We start from the raw sequence: 18,301 nt of genomic DNA on the forward strand, positions 1-18,301 counted from the left end.
ATAGCAAAATCATTAGGGGGAGGAGCTACAAGAAAACTGCTTAAGGACTTCTACTATATAATCACTAAAGAAAAAGAATGCTTTAAGCAAAAAGAGATGAGCAGATTTCATTAGTAAAAAAGCAAGGCAAGCCAAGGAGATGATCACACCAGAGTAAGCCTCCACAAAAATTCTTATACAAGTCTGATCCATTATCTTGAGGTACAGAGACCATAAATATCAATATTCATATCACCATCACCACAAAGCTTAAGTTTCACATTGCAACTCGCCGAAAAGTTTCTCGAAAAACTGCAAGGAGTTATGAAATAAATTTGAACCTTTTTACAATTCATATCTTATATCCATAAAAAATGTTACCTAGCATACAAGTAATCTTGCAACTAACTATTCCATTGTCCTAAAGAAAGTTTAGCTGAAACTCCTTTGGAGACTTCCCAACATGCAAGCTAAGAAGAATAACATGCTCTCCTAGACTTAGCAACTACTAGTAAGACATGTATTGTAGAAATTCTTTCTACATACAGATAATAAAGGGAAAAAAAGAACGAAAGCATTTCAAGATAAATATCCATACACTTCCATGATACTCAGTTTAAATTGTTTAAGACTTCCGTTAATAAAATGTGCAATAAATACATTAGCACCCCCGCCTAGCATCTCAAGATTTTTTGTATTTTTCGATATATCCCTGCAAAACAGAAAATAAGAATGTCAATTTTATTAATGAGTTACATTTAAAATATACAAACCGTAAATATTTGTCCACTTAATTGATAGACAAAAAAGGCAATATTCATCCGGTAAAAGAAAATATCTTTGGTTGGAAGAAGGGGGTCGGTAGCATTTATTATCTAGATCTTGCATAGAGTATACAATGCATCTCAAAGCAAAGATTCTCACCTCAACAAGTCTTGTTATTTTTGGTTGGGATGAAGAAAGATATTGCTTAACTGACTCGAAGGTAACTGGAAGCTGATGAGGTTGTATGCTGCCAAAAACTTTGTCAACTGCTTTTTTGACTATTGTATTATGAGCATCTTTACTGAGATGACCCTCACGCCAAGTTGGTTTCAACAGTTGCTTAATTAAATCTACAAGAGCAGCATGGAAATGCCTCATTGCTTTTGATTCTTTATAATCCCCATCTGCCTTATGCTCAACCTCAACATCTATTTCATTCTTTTCTCTAACCCTATCTACTTCTAAGTCCCTTTTGCATCTAGACCCGCCTCTTCGATGTCTGCCGTCATGATCTCTATCATTTTTGTTTGCCTTTGAAATGTCTTTGACATGAGAAGCAACCGAGGAAATCTCTTCTTTCACTAGTGTTCCGTTTTGCATGTCAACAGCAGAAGTTCCATCATTTGCATCAGTTGTTAGCGAATCTTTTCCAGAAGGGTTGCAATTATTGCTGACCAAGTTTTCATGGACTCCATTATGACAAGATGCAGTTCTTTTATCATCATTACGTTCAGGGAGCAGTGGCCTTCTTGATGCAAAATTGCCATATGTTGGTGGATCTGCTACATTCAAGAGGGATGGACCTTGATTAGAGAAAGAAAATTTAAGTGGCCTCTCTCCCGCACTGGACACATCAATGCTGTCACGAAGAGGATCATATTCGCCTCGTGGGGATGATATACCAGAGGTGACAAAAAAGGATGGCCGAAAGGGTACTGATGGCTCCCAATCATCTGAAGATATTTTTATTCTATTTTCTGAAAAGTGCAACGGATCACTGGCAACATCATTTACAAGAAATTTTTCTGGTTTAGAACTAGAGAAGGGAAAAGGGCCTTGCAGCAAAGAAGACAACTTGGAAGTATGACACCCGCGGTCATTGTCCAACATCTTTTGAGCTCCAAGAGAGCATGCACTCAAAGAAAAGTTTAAAGGCAATGATACTAGGTGTGTTGAGACATGATGAGATTGGTTCTCACTATATATATCGCCCAATGATATAACTGAGCCACTCAATGATGATTTATATTCAGGAAGAAAACCATTCCCGAAGGTAGATCTATCACTCAGTGAAACAGGCAAGTTCTGACCTATACCATTTTGTCTTACATCCTTAGATGGTCCAAAATCATCTGTAGATGCAGAAAACCACTGAGAGGCAGGGGCAGTGCCCAAAGATTTATCTTTACTTTGGAGTAGAGGGAACTTATTCATTTCATGAAATAAGTGTAATCTTTGGTTTTCATCATGCCCCAACGGCAGGATTCTTTCTGAAAAGAAATGAGAAGACAATCCAGTCTTATTTACAACAGACGAAGGCAGTGCATCAGCAGAAGCAGGTGATCTTGATCTCTCAGCAGCACTTCTAAAACCTGATACAAAAGGTTCTTATCAAAATACAATTCAGAGAAGATTTTGGATCATCCATAATACAGAAAATATTTTTTACCTTCATCAAGCTCAACAGCTCTTTTCCCATCTGCTGCAGCTGTATCTTCTTGAGGCAGTTGTCCAGGATTTTTCCCACCATCTTTTATGTGAAGAAATCTACATGAACTTCCTTTGATACACCAACCTCTAGCAAAAAAGTCACATATAAGTGCAGGGCGTTTGTTCTCACTATTACTGCTAGGTGATAGACTTCCGGCACTAGTCTGAGGAGCAGCAGATCTGTGAAACCTATTGATTAGTAAATTAATGGATGTATAATCATGGGAAGGCAGAAACTTGCTGGCAAAAAGTACATAATAAAGAGCTTAAATTCATTCTATGTTATAAAAGGCATATAGGTCACCACACCTTGATTTTATCTTCCTCTTATCATCATCTGTTTGCACATCCATTTGCTTATTTTTTTCCTCGAAACCTAGACCATTATTAACTCCTCCTGAGTGATGCCCAACTGGGAGTGAATTACTCTCATCAACAACAAAATGGCCCTTGCCGTTAGTATGCTGGTCAGGGTAGTCTTGAGAGGCTTTTCTTTCTAACATGTTACGAGAATCTTTTCCATTGCCCATATATTCTTGAATTCCATTTTCCTTTGCAGGCTCTTTTCCAGATACTGAATACTTGGAAGCCACATAGTTTGTGCATAGACCCTCCTTTTGAGTCGCTAACGACTCATTTGGAAGACTGGAAAATTCAAAATTAGCACTACCCTCTCCTACATTAAGGGTTTTAGCCAGTATTCTTGGTTCGCAATTTCCAGGAGTACTTGACAAATCTGACCCGAGTTGTCCATCATGCCCCCTGGACTCCACAACATTACCAGCATCTACATGAAAGAATAACTCAATCAAGATGACAAAAATTAACCAAATTTTCCAGTCACGCTATGAAATTATACTTAACGACAAATGAAATCTTTACATCTTGTTTTCTTATAATCTCCAGACTTTAGCATATTTAATCACCAGCCAAAGCGAAGAGTAAACAAATTCAGGTGCTTGCACTGCTGTTTCATGGCAGTACTGCAGCAACAAGTAAAATATAAGACCAATTCAGCTGATGCTAAGAGGTCAGAAACACTATAACAGTGTTAAAAGCTAACTGCAAATCACAAAAATGGATACAAAATTTCTCAAATACTAGAATACTTTGTTTCAACTGGAATGCCAAACAATTGTTGAATAAATGTACACAAAAGAATATATATATATATCTTTGTTCCTACTTTAAAAATTAATGTGTTCTATTTTCATCTCCTTAGCTCCCACTAACATCTTCAATAGCCATTCAATTTTAATTTATAACAAATGTCAATATTTAAATTTTAATCTCTCCTAATCGATTGACCGAAGGTATAAAAATTGACTAACCATTTCGATTCGAAGAGCTTTGCAAATCCTCTTCGTTTTCATCATCATCATCGATTTCCATATCGGAACTGTTAATTTCTCGTTCCATAATTGAGGCGGCGCGGATTTCGTCGTCGTTACCGGCGCGTGGGACGGCGGCAGAGGTTGACGAAGACATTACCGGTCTTCCTCGGTGTTTAAAAAAAAAAGAGAGAGAGCGAGTGGTGAAAAAAAAAAGTCGTGATGTGATTCTGAGCTGCGCGTGAGCTTTATTCGTGGTTTGCCATCTGGACGTCGATCATTTCACCTGAACGAGAACCTTTCCCGCTTACTTACTCACGCGCCTGCTTCGATGGTGATAAACGATGATTGATTGAGCTATTACTACTTTTGGGCCATGATTTTTAAATGTGTTTTTAATAGGCCATATTGGTCTTACTTAGTTTTTGGATAAATTACACATGAGGTTATTAAACTATTAGTAAGTTTACATTTTGGTCATTCAACTTCAAAAAGTTACAGAATGATCACTGAACTATTCAATAGTTTTCATTTAAGTCACTGAACTATTCAGAACTTTTTATTTAAGTCTTTGGGTTGTTAAGTTTTTTTTTAAAGTTTGGATAGCAAGCATAAAGCAGCAAATTGACAATCGGTACGATTAGGGAAGAGTAATCGATTTAATCAGTTAGTTTGGTAGGATTTTTTTTTTCGAACCGAACTAATCAACTTTAACATAAGAAAATTGACTTGACCAATTTTAGTTGAGAACACCGATCAAATTAACTTTAGTTGAGAAAATTGACTAAACCGAACCGACTTTGATTCGGTCGATTTTGTCAATTAATCGATCTTGGGTTATTGGATTGAGTTTATATGGTTATATATCTATTATATATTATAAAATATAAATAATATAAAAGAAGTCAATTTTTTTGGTCAGTTCGGTTCCGAGATTAAAAAACCGATAAAATTATCAAATAAATCGAGGTAAAAAAACAACCAACTCACCCCACCCGACTAAATCGAAACCAAATTAACCGAATCAATTTTTTCTATTAAAATTGAAAATTGCTTCCCTAGGTACGAAGGATCAATACAGGTAAACGAACATGCCTTAGATCCAATTTGGCATGATGGTTAATGTCAAATATTAGAGAAAAATCATTTGAATTTTGGTTAAAAAAATTAGTGATGTTCAAAATTGTTTCACGAAAAAAATTGAACTGTATAAAAGAAAGGGAATAAGAACTTTTGATTGGTGCAGGTAGTATGAACAGAGAATGTCATATAGCAGTGATTTTAACATCCCAATAACTTAAATGAAAACTTTCGAATAGTTTAGTAACCATTTTATAACTTTTTGAAGTTGAATGACCAAAACGTAAACATATTAATAGCTTAGTAATATTGAATATAGTTTACCCTTTAAAAAAATTAATATTTACGGGTTCGATCTAGACCCGATCTAAAAAAAATCCAAGCTTGGATCGAATTTTGGCCGGTCCAAATGTCTCATTTTACTATTTTTTTAAAATAATATTTTTTATTATTTTAAAGAGTAAAACTAATCAATTTGGGCCGACCTGAGGCTAAAAGATCGAAGTCAAAATGGGTCGGGCCAGGCAGCCTAAAAAGGTAAAAAAACATTTAGTTCTTGAACTTAATTTTTTTTTTCAATTTGCTTACTAATTTTATTTTGTTTATATTAGTTTCAAATTTTGGTGACTTTTCCAATTCGATCTTGGACTTGGATTCTGTTAAGGTGTACTGCTGACATAATACTATGATATTATGTCACATTATTACTCAAAATTTTTTAATTTTTTTATATAAAATCTAAAATTATATTAAAAGTTAAAATTTTAGGTAGTGCAACATAATCATACTTTGAACCAATAAAATATTCAAGGAGCAAGATGAACAAATTACAAATAAATTATATTTTGTGAGTAGTTGTGATAGTTATTTCGGTTTTGGTTACTATAAATTTTCCCCATTGGAAAGTTTAGTTTTCATTCAATGTTCAATTTGAGATAAGAGTTTACTCTCGTAGCAACTGAAGATTCAAGAATGGCAGAAAATATCGTTTGATAGAAAATAAGGAATCAACAAATACTAAGTTCTAATTTATTGCTATAGACAATACAACAAATGTAGGTTTTTTGATTTTTTTTTGAAATTTCCATTTTCATAAATAATTTTTCTAGTAAAAGTACCATGGAGACCCTTGCACTAAGAGTCAGATTGTATTTTGCTCCTTTTACTTAAAAAATGGGTAAATTATTTCCATACGTTAAATCAAAGAGCAAATTAATCATTTCTGTTAAAAAAGTTATCCTTTCCTATTGTTAAAAACTAGCCTGACTGACAGAATAACTAAACAATTGCACATGTACATTATGCTGACGAACATAAACTAATTTTTAAGAGTAGAAATAGATGAAATTTTTAATAGAAGGGTTGATTTACTCTTTGATTTAACGTGCAAAGACTAATTTATCTATTTTTGAATAGAGAGAGCAAAATGCAATATGACTCCTTGAATCCTACCAAGTTTCAGGATGAAAGTGAACCAAGAAACTATTCAAGGACTAAGATGAACAAATTACAAAGTTCAGGGACTAAATGTTATTTTATACTTTAAAAAAATCCGGTCCATATCCGTATTGTTCGGGTTACGCTTTACATCGTCTCCCCCAACATACATACACAGTTTACTTATTTTTCTTTTTCATAAGATAAGCATATTTTTTGGCTTTTCATTTTGCTCTTTGAGCCTTATCCATGGCGGCAACAACAACAGCAATAGCCTTAACCCTTTCTTCCTTTACCCTTCGTTCTACCATTCCTTCCAAAACCTTCTTCTTCCCCAAACCCTCAAAACCAATTTCTCTCCGCCGCACATTCCGCCCTCTTTCCCTCACACCACAAGCCAAATCCTCCGACATCGACACTTCCTTTTTCGACGACGTCAACCCCGAAGAAGACATCGTTTTCGACCCACCAACACCACCAGAAGGATTCACCCCACCGCCGTCTTTCGACGAGGGTCCAGAAGAAACGGAAGACGAAATCGCCGCAGCTTACGAGGAACTATACGGTCCGGCTTACAGCGGAGTCTCTGTTTTGGGAAACGATGTGTACGTAATGGATTCGAAAGTGAAGAAATCTAGCGCTTTTGGGAAAGTTAAGAAAGAGAAAGTAAGGGATGGGTTTGAAGAAAGAGTGGTTCAAGTTAGGAGGGTTACTAAAGTGGTTAAAGGTGGGAAACAATTGCATTTTAGAGCTATTGTTGTTGTGGGTGATAAACAAGGTCAAGTTGGTGTTGGGGTTGGGAAAGCTAAGGAGGTTATTGGTGCTGTTCAGAAATCAGCTGTGAATGCTAGAAGAAATATTATTACTATTCCTATGACTAAGTATTTGACTTTCCCACATCGGTAAGGAGTTTATTACATACAAGAAGTGTTTTTTTTTAGTCTGTTTAGATGATGTAATTGAGTAAATTTCATTTCTTGGGGGTATAAGAATGATTCTTGTTGCATGTTTAGTAGAGGGTCTCTTTTATTTTTTAAAAGTTTTTAAATTTGTGTTGGATACATATTTGGATATGGAGGCCGGATATGATGCTCAAACAAATGATGAACTACTTGTACACGATCCTGATTAATGGGGGTCGGTTAATAGATATATTATTGGGATTGGGGTGTCAATGTCAGATACGGGTATGGTTCGATTTTTCCCCATTGGAGGTTAAATCCTTATCCATGTGTCGGACATGAGTGTTGGACAAGGGTACTTCGAGAAAAATGAAGAGTCCAACTAAATTTCCTTTCTTGGGGGTATAAGAATGATTCTTGTTGCATGTTTAGTAGAGGGTCCCTTTTATTTTTAATTTGTGTTGGATACATATTTGGATATGGGGGCAGGATATGATGCTCAGACTAATGAACTACTTGTACATGATCCTGATTAATGGGGGTAGGTAGGTTAATAGCTATATTATTCGGATTGGAGTGTGAATGTTACATGTGCGTATGTATATAAGACGGGTATGGTCTGATAGTCGGATGATCTTTCAATGTCATATCTTCGTCCATATGTTAGACATCACATGAGTGTTTAAATGAAACAGTTGAGTAAATTTCCTTTCTTGGGGGTATAAGAATGATTCTTGTTGCATGTTTAGTAGAGGGTCTCTTTTACTTTTAAATTTTTTTAAAAATTGTGTTCGGTACATATTTGGATATGGATATGTTCATACTAATGTTGAACTACTTGTATATGGTCCTGATTAATGGGGTAGGTTAATAGCTACATTATTGAATTGGAGTGTGAATGTTAGATATGCGTATGTATATGAGACGGGTATGGTCCGATTTTTTTCTATTTTTCTATGTAGTTGGAGGATCTTTGGAAATCATATCTTTGTCCATATGTCCCACATGAGTGTTGGACAAGGGTACATAGAGAAAGACTTAGTGTCCGAGTAACGTAGTGACTTTCATTTAATGTAGTTTTAACATGTAGAAGTTTTTACTCAGTGATTCCCAGTTTTTGGTTGAGGATTGTGTAGCTATTTTTGGAAAGGTGATGAGATGATCTTAGTTTGTTGTACTTAAGAATCTGGGCTTTTCAAAATGTTTTAAGGAGTGTTTCTTATTTTAACCCATTGAAAGTGGTCTCTTAAGCTTTTCCTCTACGGTGTTTTCTGATTGTGATCTGTGGATTATATGCAATTTTAGTCTTTAAGTTCTCTGCTGAACTTGGAAGGGCCTAACCGCATAATGAAGCAAATATATCTGAATGATGGTGCTGTTATTCTTGACTGCTAATGAAGGCCAAAAATTTGTTGAAGCATTTATAGCCTACAATACTTTGCAGTCACTAGAAGTAAAATCTCGGGAGGCTTCATAATCTTGAAATTTAGATAGGATTTCATGTCGGAAAACTGTGTCATCCCTATTACAGATCACTCATTAGGATCATGTAATTATATTTTCGTGGTAGCCTGCTCAATTTAGACTAATATAATGGTGAAAGATGGCATGCCAAAATGCTTTTTATTAATGTCATCGTGAAATGGCTGGCAGATCGGAGGGTGATTATGGGGCAGCAAAGGTGATGCTTAGACCTGCAGCACCTGGTACCGGAGTTATTGCAGGAGGAGCTGTGCGAATTGTTCTTGAAATGGCAGGTGTTGAGAACGCATTGGGCAAGCAACTTGGAAGTAAAAATGCCCTTAACAATGCCAGAGCTACGGTTGTTGCTGTGCAGAAAATGAAGCAGTTCCGAGAAGTTGCTCAAGAACGAGGAATTCCCATGGAAGAGCTATGGAAGTGATGGTCGTGGAAACAACTTCACCATTACCCTCAATTCTCCTCTGCAAATGTAGATACAGTACATGAGGCTTTGGTAATGTAAGTCAACCAACAAGATTTGAGCATCTATTTAACTTTTCGATTATTAAAGTTATGTTACTCTGAGCTTCTATTAGAAATTTTCCATTTTCTTTTCATTTCTTGTCTCTGATGTTTGTAAAAACTGAATTTCTTGAGAACTTGCCATCGATTACTGAAAAATCAAGTCCCTTTTGTAGGCAATAGACTCTTTAGTTGTTGACCGTTACGTTTAAGGAAATATAGAACTTGACATTATAATGACATACAAGCATAAACACTCCATGAACCAACCCAACCATAAATAGAGCAGCCATGGTCATTCCCCCTAAAAGCTTCATTATTGTCAAAAGAAATCAGCAATGATCTTTCATTTCTCATGTAAAAGAAAAAGGATCCAAGTCCAAACGACTAGCCAACAAGAAAACAGAAAACAAAAACCAGCATTTTAGTCTATGTATACACTTGACTGTTTATTTTTGGCTGCGGTTGCCCTTAACTTCATCCAAAAATGCTCCATATGTACACATGGCTCTGATCCAAGCAAATGCATGATTTCTGATGGAGAGGCTTCTTTATTTCCATAGCTTAATCAACTCATCATGGCTTGTAGAGGCAATTATTTCAGTGTCTAAAGAAGATGCCAGTGAAGAAACTGCATCCATGTGTGCTTCAAATTTCCATGTTTTATTGGTGTCTAATGGATTCCATAGTTCAAGTGACTGACAAAATTTGAACAATTAGATCTCAATAGAAAGGAATATCATCACACCATGACTGACTTGCATTCTTGTGTATTTCAGATATCAACAATGGCTTGCATATCTGATTGCAAAATAATGAAGAAATAAAACAGTATCTGATAATAAATATTCTTAAGACACTTTACCTGCTCGGCACCAATGACCCAGTGAAGCCAATACTTTGGATGGAATGTGCAACACTGGAATTTGTTGTCTGTTGCATGCAATTCATGCAAGCAGTTGTGCTCAAACACTGACCACAATCTTGCACTGTCTTCACTGATGGAGGCAATATATATGCCGTTTGGATCCCAACAAATTGACTGAACTTCATTTTCGTGTCCCTGAAACAAAATATTAACATTTGTTCATACATGCAATGACACAAATAGACTATGTTACTTGGAACTCTGGGGTGACTGTCGGGTATGGATATGTGTTTGACATGAATAGACAATATATTATTAGATGCAAATGAGTGCTATAATAGCATCCAAATCAATTCAACCTCGAAACGGGCACAGATCTTGCTGGTCTCAACATCAATTAGGTTGACAACATTGTCTGAACAAGTTGCAAGAAACCTTCCAAAGAGAGGCTGGAATCTGACTTGTTTACTAGCTCCCTGCAATCACCTCACACAAGGAAATATAGGTAAGCAAAATCAGGGATCGGTCCTTTGTCGTCTATGAGATATTCTAAGGTTAAAATATGCCTGTCTATACTTAATTTTCGAGAAGTACAGGGACTATAGACACATTTTAACCATATTCTAATAGATGCTATCTGACCTGAAAGATATGAATACAAGAGCCTCGGTTGATATCCCAGAACCTAATCTCATCAATCCCGTCAGAGGAACAAAGGAGATTCTCCCTTTTAGGATGGAAATCTAATGACAAGACCTGGTTGATATGCTCCTCAAGCCTTACAGGAGGTCTCCCAGTCTGCCATATGAAGACATGTCATCAAAAGGAAAGTAAATGCTGTAGTACACTCATTATGTTACTCGGACTAGGATCTAAGCGTCGGGCCAAGGTATGTTTAGTTCTTTTTGAATATTTTAGAAAAAATATTAAATAAATATCTGAAGTTACAAGAAGAACATTGTTACTTTAGGATCTTCCCATATTAGGACAGTCTTGTCATAGGAAGATGTTGCAACTACGTGTGAATTTGGTACAAATCGAACATCAGTAATGGGAAGAGAATGGCCTGTCTTACTTCCAATTTTAGAACGATGCTTCATGTGCCAAAAGGCGACCTACCAGAAGAAAAAGTGAAATTAGCTTTGAACTTATACAATTAGATGTTGTGTAAGAAAAAAAAAAGCTAATATTACACCTTAATACCACCTTTTCAGGCCCTGCTGTAGCTAGGAACTTCCCATCTGAGGAGAAATGGCTGCAGAACGTTTCCTTCTTTCTTTTAAAGGGGAGGCAACCAACCCCTACTAAGGAGAAGCCTGCACCATGGATGACCGATCTATTATTAGGGACTCAAGTGTGATTATCAAATAAAGATACATGACTATGTTTAGTTTCTTCTGTTAGTTTTTGACAGAATTACCGTTATTTTCTCGTTCACCGGAAAAATAGGAAGTGCTTGGTTTATTACCCTGCAGATGAACATATCATTACAGTTATGATACTTTCCACTGACATTGAATTTGCTATCTTCTTCTTCTATGACTAATCACATATTACTGATCTCAGTTTCGATGATGCTCTTTGGTTTGCATCGTTCAGTTCATCACAAATCAGTCACAAATGAGGAATACAACTATGATGGTTTTCATATGAGAGTGAAAGGTATTCTAACAAATAAAACTGCTAATAAACAGCAGCATGCAATATGTTGCTTCAACTTTTCATTTTCCTCAAGCACTCGTGTTTGGACATGAGTATTCAGATATGACCCTCCAAATACCCTTTTGAATACATGGAAAAACCTAAATGTATCCGAAACTTTTATCTACAATAAGGGCTTAAACAGCTATAAAATCAAAACAAAGAAAACCTAGTGCCTGTGAGTGTAAGGTGCTCCAGCAAAAAAGATAATTAACATTCCACTTACAATTATATGCAATATGTTGACTGGTGGTGGCTCAATTAATTCACCTGGTCCTGAAAAGATAATAAAAAATCCATGAATGTATGATATACATACACAAATACATATACATATACATGAAGTAAACCAAGGCAAACATTGCATGCATCTCATGCATGTCTTCTCAAATAAAGCAGATACACAGTATTCATCTCCTGTTTTTTTTTTTAACACTGAATGAACTAAAACCAGATAAAAGGCCAAGCTAACCTTCACCATGATGTCCAGTGGTGTTGACTGGTGGTGGCTCAATTGATTCCCTTGGTCCTGAAAAGATAATAAAAGATCCATGAATGTATGATATACATGAAGTAAACCGAGGCAAAACTGCATGCATCTCATGCATATCTTCTCAAATAAAGCAGATACACATTATTCATCTCCTGTTTTTTTAACACTGAATGAACTAAAACCAGATAAAAGGCCAAGCTAACCTTCACCATGATGTCTAGTGGCGGTTACCGGAAGTTGGAGGTTTTGTTCCCATTGGAAGGTGGTTGGATTTATAGGAAAGTTAGTGCTTTGACCTTCCGACTGCATATTGAAAATGTTTAGCGAAATTAATAACAACCCGGTGTTAACGCAAAGGTGAACTGATAGTTTAGAACATACCATTTCAACGTCCTGATCAAGATTTATCTGTGGTGGCAGAAAGCTGATTGATGCAATAAAAGAATGTAAAAAACAAAAACAAGAAAATGAGATACATGAACATGAAAATGAGAATGAGAAGCATGGACATATGTAAACCTTGAAAATGGGGGCCTCATTTGATTATCTTCAGCATGTGATTGGAAAGCGGAACCGGAACAGAAATCTGTGAAAGTAGGAAAATATGTCTGTCCAGTCCATTGCTGATTCATCATGGATGTCTTCTTTTTTTTTGTTCGAACATTTTGTGCAGCCTGTAATATTGACAAACAACACATAACTAGACAAGATTGTAATAAAAATCACCGTAAACAATCACTATATGATCTTTAAGTTCCATAAACAATCACCGGATCTGAGATTTCTGCCTCAGAGTTTGCTTGAAGAATTGGCGGCCCAGGGGTAAGTAGCTTATAAAATGGTTCACACCATTGTTTTAAGAATCCTTGACCTTGAGAGGAGTTATAGTCAAATGCTGAAAAGAAAATGGATCTCTTTTATAATCAACAAATCACAAATCCCAGAACCTTCAACATCAAGAAACTATATGTTGAAACATTTTATTAGGAAAAGTGAAGAGTTCATACGGACTGGATTGTTGGGAACATTGCCTTCTTGTCTAAAAATTTCAGCGGTTTCACGCATATCATTCTTCATGAAGAAATCGTGCAAGTAAAGCTCGAGCCTTTAAACAAGTATAAAACTGAAAAGCTTTAAAATCCCATGGTTATGGCGATGTCAAGAACACCCTATGGGCGAAAAAAAGAAACAGAAAACTCACAGTTTTTCATGGTTTGGATCGTCCCCCCCAGCCATGATTGCCTTCAAAAGGAAAGAAAACAAAACTCTTCACTTTCACTGTAAAAACAAGAAAAAGAAAAGAACATCAAAGCATTAAGCGGACGACGTTGGTAATAAGACTTATGGAGAAAGAAGAGAGTACCCACATGCAGATTAAGCCTTAAGGATCAGTTGAAATCAAAATGAACGAACAAAGAAAAGGGGAATTTGGGTCTTCAAAACTAACAAGAAGAACAAAGAAGAGTCCAGGGGGATGCATACATATATATATCCAGAGGTGGCTAGGGAGCAAGTGACAATACCGTGCATAAGAAAACCAAAATATAATGAAATGAAGTGAAGCAAATCTTGCTTCAAGCCAGATGACTTAGCAAGTTATGTTTGTACATTCAAGAATCAAGAATGATTATCTATCTGACTGTTACAAGTATTTAAACATGCAGTAAACAGAATAACAGACTCAACTAACTGTAATTACAGATCTCTCATTAGGATCATATATATATATCCATAGTAGCGAACCCAATTTAGCCTAATATAATGGTGAAAGATGGCATGCCAATATGCTTCTTGTTGATGTCATTTGGGAAATGGTTGGCAGATCAGAGGGTGATTATGGGGCAGTAAAGGTGATGCTTTGATCTCCTGCACCTGGTACTGGAGTGATTCCAGGAGGAGCTGTGCGACCATGACGGGTGTCGAGAACGCATTGCGGAACCAACTTTTAAGTTAAAAGGCCAACAATGCCTTGTAGCGCAGAAAATGCCAAGAACGAGAGATTCCCATGGAAGAGCTTTTGTAATGCAGATACAGTGCATGAGGCTTTTGTAATGTAAGTCAACCTCTTTGACATCTTAAAAGTTTGTTTCCCATTAATGTTACTTTGAGCTTCTATTAGAATTTGTCCTTTTCCTTTTCATATATTTACAGGTGCATGTCCAAACTCAAGTACTTGAAAACTTGCCATATATTCTGATGTTGGCTGACAGTCTTTACAATCAAGTCCCTTTTCCAGGCATCAAAACTCTTGGTTGTTGACAGTAAATATTATAGAGATATACAAGCATCAACACTGCATGAACCGACCATGAATAAAGCAGCCATAATCCTGTTGGTGTGGGGATAAAAATTAACTTAAAGAAAGTAGAATTGTTAGTGTGCAAAAGAGTTACTACAAATGAACCTTGAGGATACAATGAAGTCCAATGACTGTCTACGTTTTGCACTAACGAAAACAGTCCACTAAACACTCCGCTCTCATGTCTCTTCATAGAAACATGACTATCTAAATGGATAGTCACACCTTTTAACAAATTATTCAATAGAAGTATCCTTGAATAATCATGATTCTTTGTTGACAATAAAGTGATATAATTTTTGAATTTAAAAGACATAATTCATCATTATGAGATTTGATCACTTTTGGTTAATAATAAAGTGATATAACTTTTCATTTGCAACGATTGAAAGACTATATATGTTTTGAAACTGTTCCAACAAATTCTTCCCCCTAAAAGCTTCATTATTTCCAATAGAAATCAGCAATGATCTTTCATTTCCCAAGTAAAAGAAAAAGGATACAAGTCCAAAAGACTAGCCAACAAGAAAACAGAACAAAAACCAGCATTTTATACTGCAGCGTGTATAAAATCTTCTCAAATAAAGCAGATACAGATTATTCATCTCCTGTTTTGGAACACTGAATGAACTAAAACCAGATAAAAGGCCAAGCTAACCATCAGCATGAGGTCCAGTTATCGGAAGTTTGAGGTTTTGTTCCCCATGGAGGGTGGTTTCATTTATAGGAATGGTTCTCCCATGCCTCGACTTTGTTCTGCATTTCAGAAGGTCCGGTTATCAGAAGTTCGCAGTTATGTGCCTCATGGAGGGTGGATGGATTTGTAGGAATGGTTCTGAGTTTATTAACAATTCAGTGTTATTGCATACACGAATAGATAGTTTAGAACATATCCTAACAAGTTCTTGATGCTGAGCATGATTTGTCTGTGGTTGCAGAAGGCTGATTGATACATGAAAAAATGTTAAACAAAATCAAGAAATCGAAAAACTCTCCAAAAATTGTTAAAGCAAATTAGATACCAGAATGGATAATCATATACACTTCACTATTAATCTAAAATTATACGTTTCACCAATATGCTAAACTAGGCAGTGAATCATGTAATATGTAACAAACTATAAATTATTTGTGAATGATACAAGCCTTGTAATTAGTTCAATAAAAACATATGTATACCTTGAACTAGATGCAGCAGAATATGGGGGGCACACTTGATTAGTTTCAGCAAGTGATTTGAAAGCGGAATCGGAATGAAAATCTGCGGAAGTAGGAAGATATCTATGTCCAGTACCAGCATTTTATGCAGCCTGTGATATTGACAAAAAACACATCACTAGACAAGATTGCAATAAAAATGAACATGTATAGCACAATATGATCTTAAGCTCCATAAACAATCACCTTAGCAGAGGTTTCTACCTCAGATAATTCTTGAAGATTTGGTAGACTAGAGGTAAGTTGGTTATAAAATACTGTCCACCATTGTTGTAAGAATCCTTGGGCTTGGGGGGAGTTATAGTCAAATGCTGAAAAAAAATGGATCTCTTTTACAATCAATAAATTACAGGCCTTGCAAAACGAAGAAACAAAAGATTCATGTAGAAGAATAAGCCAATTGTGTTTATAAATCGTTGTTCAAAAGAGAGTTTAATCAACTTACAACCTTCAACATCAAGAAACGATATGTTGAAAAGTGCACAACCATTTCATTAGGAAACAGGCTTTTAATAAAAATGAATATATGTTAAAAAGTGAAGAGTTCATACGACTAGCTTCTTCTCTGAAAATTGCAGCGGTTTCACGCATACCATTCTTCATAAAGTAATCATGTAAATAAAGGTTGAGCCTTTAGTCCCCCATAATCAAACAAATATGATTCAATCAGTAAATAATATAAAACTGAAAAGCTTTAAAAACCAATGATTATGGCAATGCCAAGAAAACCCTATGGGCGAAAAAAGAATCTGAAAACTCACAGTTTTTCATATTCCTGGTTGTCCCCCAAATCCATGATTGCCTTCAAAAAGAAGAGAAAGCAAAAGTCTTTACTTTCACTATAAAAACAAGAAAAAGTAAAGAAGATCAAAGCATTAAGTGGAATACATTGGTAATAGACTTATGGAGAAAGAAGAGAGTATCCACATGCAGATTAAGCCTCAAGGAGCAGTTGAAATCAAAACGAAACAGCAAAGATAAGGGGAAGTTGGGATTGGAAGTTAACAAGAGGAATAAAGAAAAGTCTGGGGGGATGCATATATGTATATATATATACACCAAGAAGTGGTTAGGCAGCAAGTGACAGTACCATGCAAAAGTTAACCAAAATTTAATGAGATGAGATATAATAGCAAGTTATGCTGAAATGGTTGGCAGATCAAAGGGTGATTGGGGAAGTAAGGTTATGCTTAGAACCTGTTTCACCTGGTACTGAAGTGATTGCAGGAGGAGCAGTGCAACATTTTGATGTGGATGCTTTTATCGGAAAACAATATCAGAGAAAGAATAGAAAGGGAGACGGCTGCCAATATGAAATAAAGAGGTAAGCAATTTATAACTTTATTTGGAGGGGCTTTAGTCAAGGACGAATCTGCCTCTTGAGTAACCATAGGTCAAAACATCTTCCTGTGCATAACACAATGATAGGTGTTGGGAACACTTTGTGGCACCAACTTTAAAGTAAAACTGCCAACAACGCCAGAGCTACAGTTGTTGTGCAGAAAATGAAGCAGTTTTGAGAGGTTGCTCAAGAACGAGGGATTCCCATGGAAGAGCTGTGAAAGTGATGTTCATGGATTCAACTTCACCATTACCTTCATTCTCCTCTCCAATGTATCTATACAGTACAAAAGGTTTTTATAATGTAAGTCAACTTCTATGCCTTCTTAAAAGATTGTTTCCCATTAATGTTACTTTGAGATTCTATTAGAATTTTTCCTTTTCATATATTGGCTGACAGTCTTTACAGTCAAGTACTTGAGAACTTGAGGACTTGCCATTTATCCTGATATTGGCTGACAGTCTTTACAATCAAGTTCCCTTTTCAGGCAATAGACTCTTGGTTGTTGACAGTAAAACTTGATATTATAAAGATATACAAACATCAACACTGCACGAACCAACCATAAAAAAACGGCCATAATCCTTCCTCCAAAAAGCTTCATTATTGTCAATAGAAATCAGTAATGATCTTTCATTTCCCATATAAAAGAAAAAGGATCCAAGTCCAAAAGATTAGCCAACAAGAAAAGAGAACAGAAAGCAGCATTTTATGCTTCAGTGTGTATAAAATCTTCTTCTGGATGTAAACTTCCGTCTGTAAGTTGTTTAGTCTATGCATATACTTGTCTTCACTATTTATTTTTGTCTGCAGTTGCCATTAACTTCATTCAAAAATACTCCATATGTAAACATGGCTCTGGGCCAAGCAAATGCATGATTTCTCATGGAGAGGCCCATAGTTTAACCGACTTGTCATAGCTTGTAGAGGCAACCATTTCAGGATCTATTGAAGTTGCGAGTGAAGAAACGAGTTCCTTGTGTGCATCAATTGTCAATGTTTTATTTCTCTCATACGGATTCCATACTTCAAATGACTGAAAGGGATATCACACCATTACTCACTTGCATTCTTGTGCATCATCAACAATGGCTTGCATATGTGATTGCAAGATTACAAGAAATAAAACTGAATTTGATAATAAATATTCTGAGAGACATTACCCGGTAGCCACCAATGATCCAGATTTTCCA

At 35.9% G+C, this 18,301-nt stretch overlaps 2 protein-coding genes across 4 annotated transcripts; one reads left to right on the forward strand and one right to left on the reverse strand.

Moving 5' to 3' along the window:
• Positions 1-279: 279 nt before the first annotated feature.
• Positions 280-4,137, reverse strand: LOC105772814 (protein FRIGIDA-ESSENTIAL 1). Of its 3 annotated transcripts, XM_012594278.2 has the most exons (6): positions 3,786-3,922; positions 3,337-3,437; positions 2,764-3,241; positions 2,414-2,643; positions 904-2,336; positions 280-691 (listed from the first exon to the last, which is right to left on the reverse strand). In XM_012594278.2, the coding sequence occupies exons 2-6, from the start codon at positions 3,368-3,370 to the stop codon at positions 662-664; spliced, it is 2,205 nt and encodes a 734-aa protein (XP_012449732.1). In that variant the 5' UTR covers positions 3,371-3,437; positions 3,786-3,922; the 3' UTR covers positions 280-661. The 3 variants fall into 3 exon arrangements, with proteins under 3 accessions (XP_012449732.1, XP_012449730.1, XP_012449729.1); XM_012594276.2 differs by lacking the exon at positions 3,337-3,437 and having other exon boundaries at positions 2,414-2,634; positions 3,786-4,137; XM_012594275.2 differs by lacking the exon at positions 3,337-3,437 and having other exon boundaries at positions 3,786-4,137.
• A 2,331-nt stretch (positions 4,138-6,468) lies between these two features.
• LOC105772817 (30S ribosomal protein S5, chloroplastic) lies at positions 6,469-9,367 on the forward strand. The gene is made up of 2 exons (XM_012594281.2): positions 6,469-7,204; positions 8,858-9,367. Exons 1-2 carry the CDS (start codon positions 6,552-6,554, stop codon positions 9,105-9,107), a joined length of 903 nt encoding a protein of 300 aa, XP_012449735.1. The 5' UTR covers positions 6,469-6,551; the 3' UTR covers positions 9,108-9,367.
• The last annotated feature ends 8,934 nt before the right edge of the window (positions 9,368-18,301 follow it).

Source organism: Gossypium raimondii, chromosome 6, assembly GCF_025698545.1.
Source record: "Gossypium raimondii isolate GPD5lz chromosome 6, ASM2569854v1, whole genome shotgun sequence".
In the NCBI taxonomy this organism is placed as follows: domain Eukaryota; kingdom Viridiplantae; phylum Streptophyta; class Magnoliopsida; order Malvales; family Malvaceae; genus Gossypium; species Gossypium raimondii.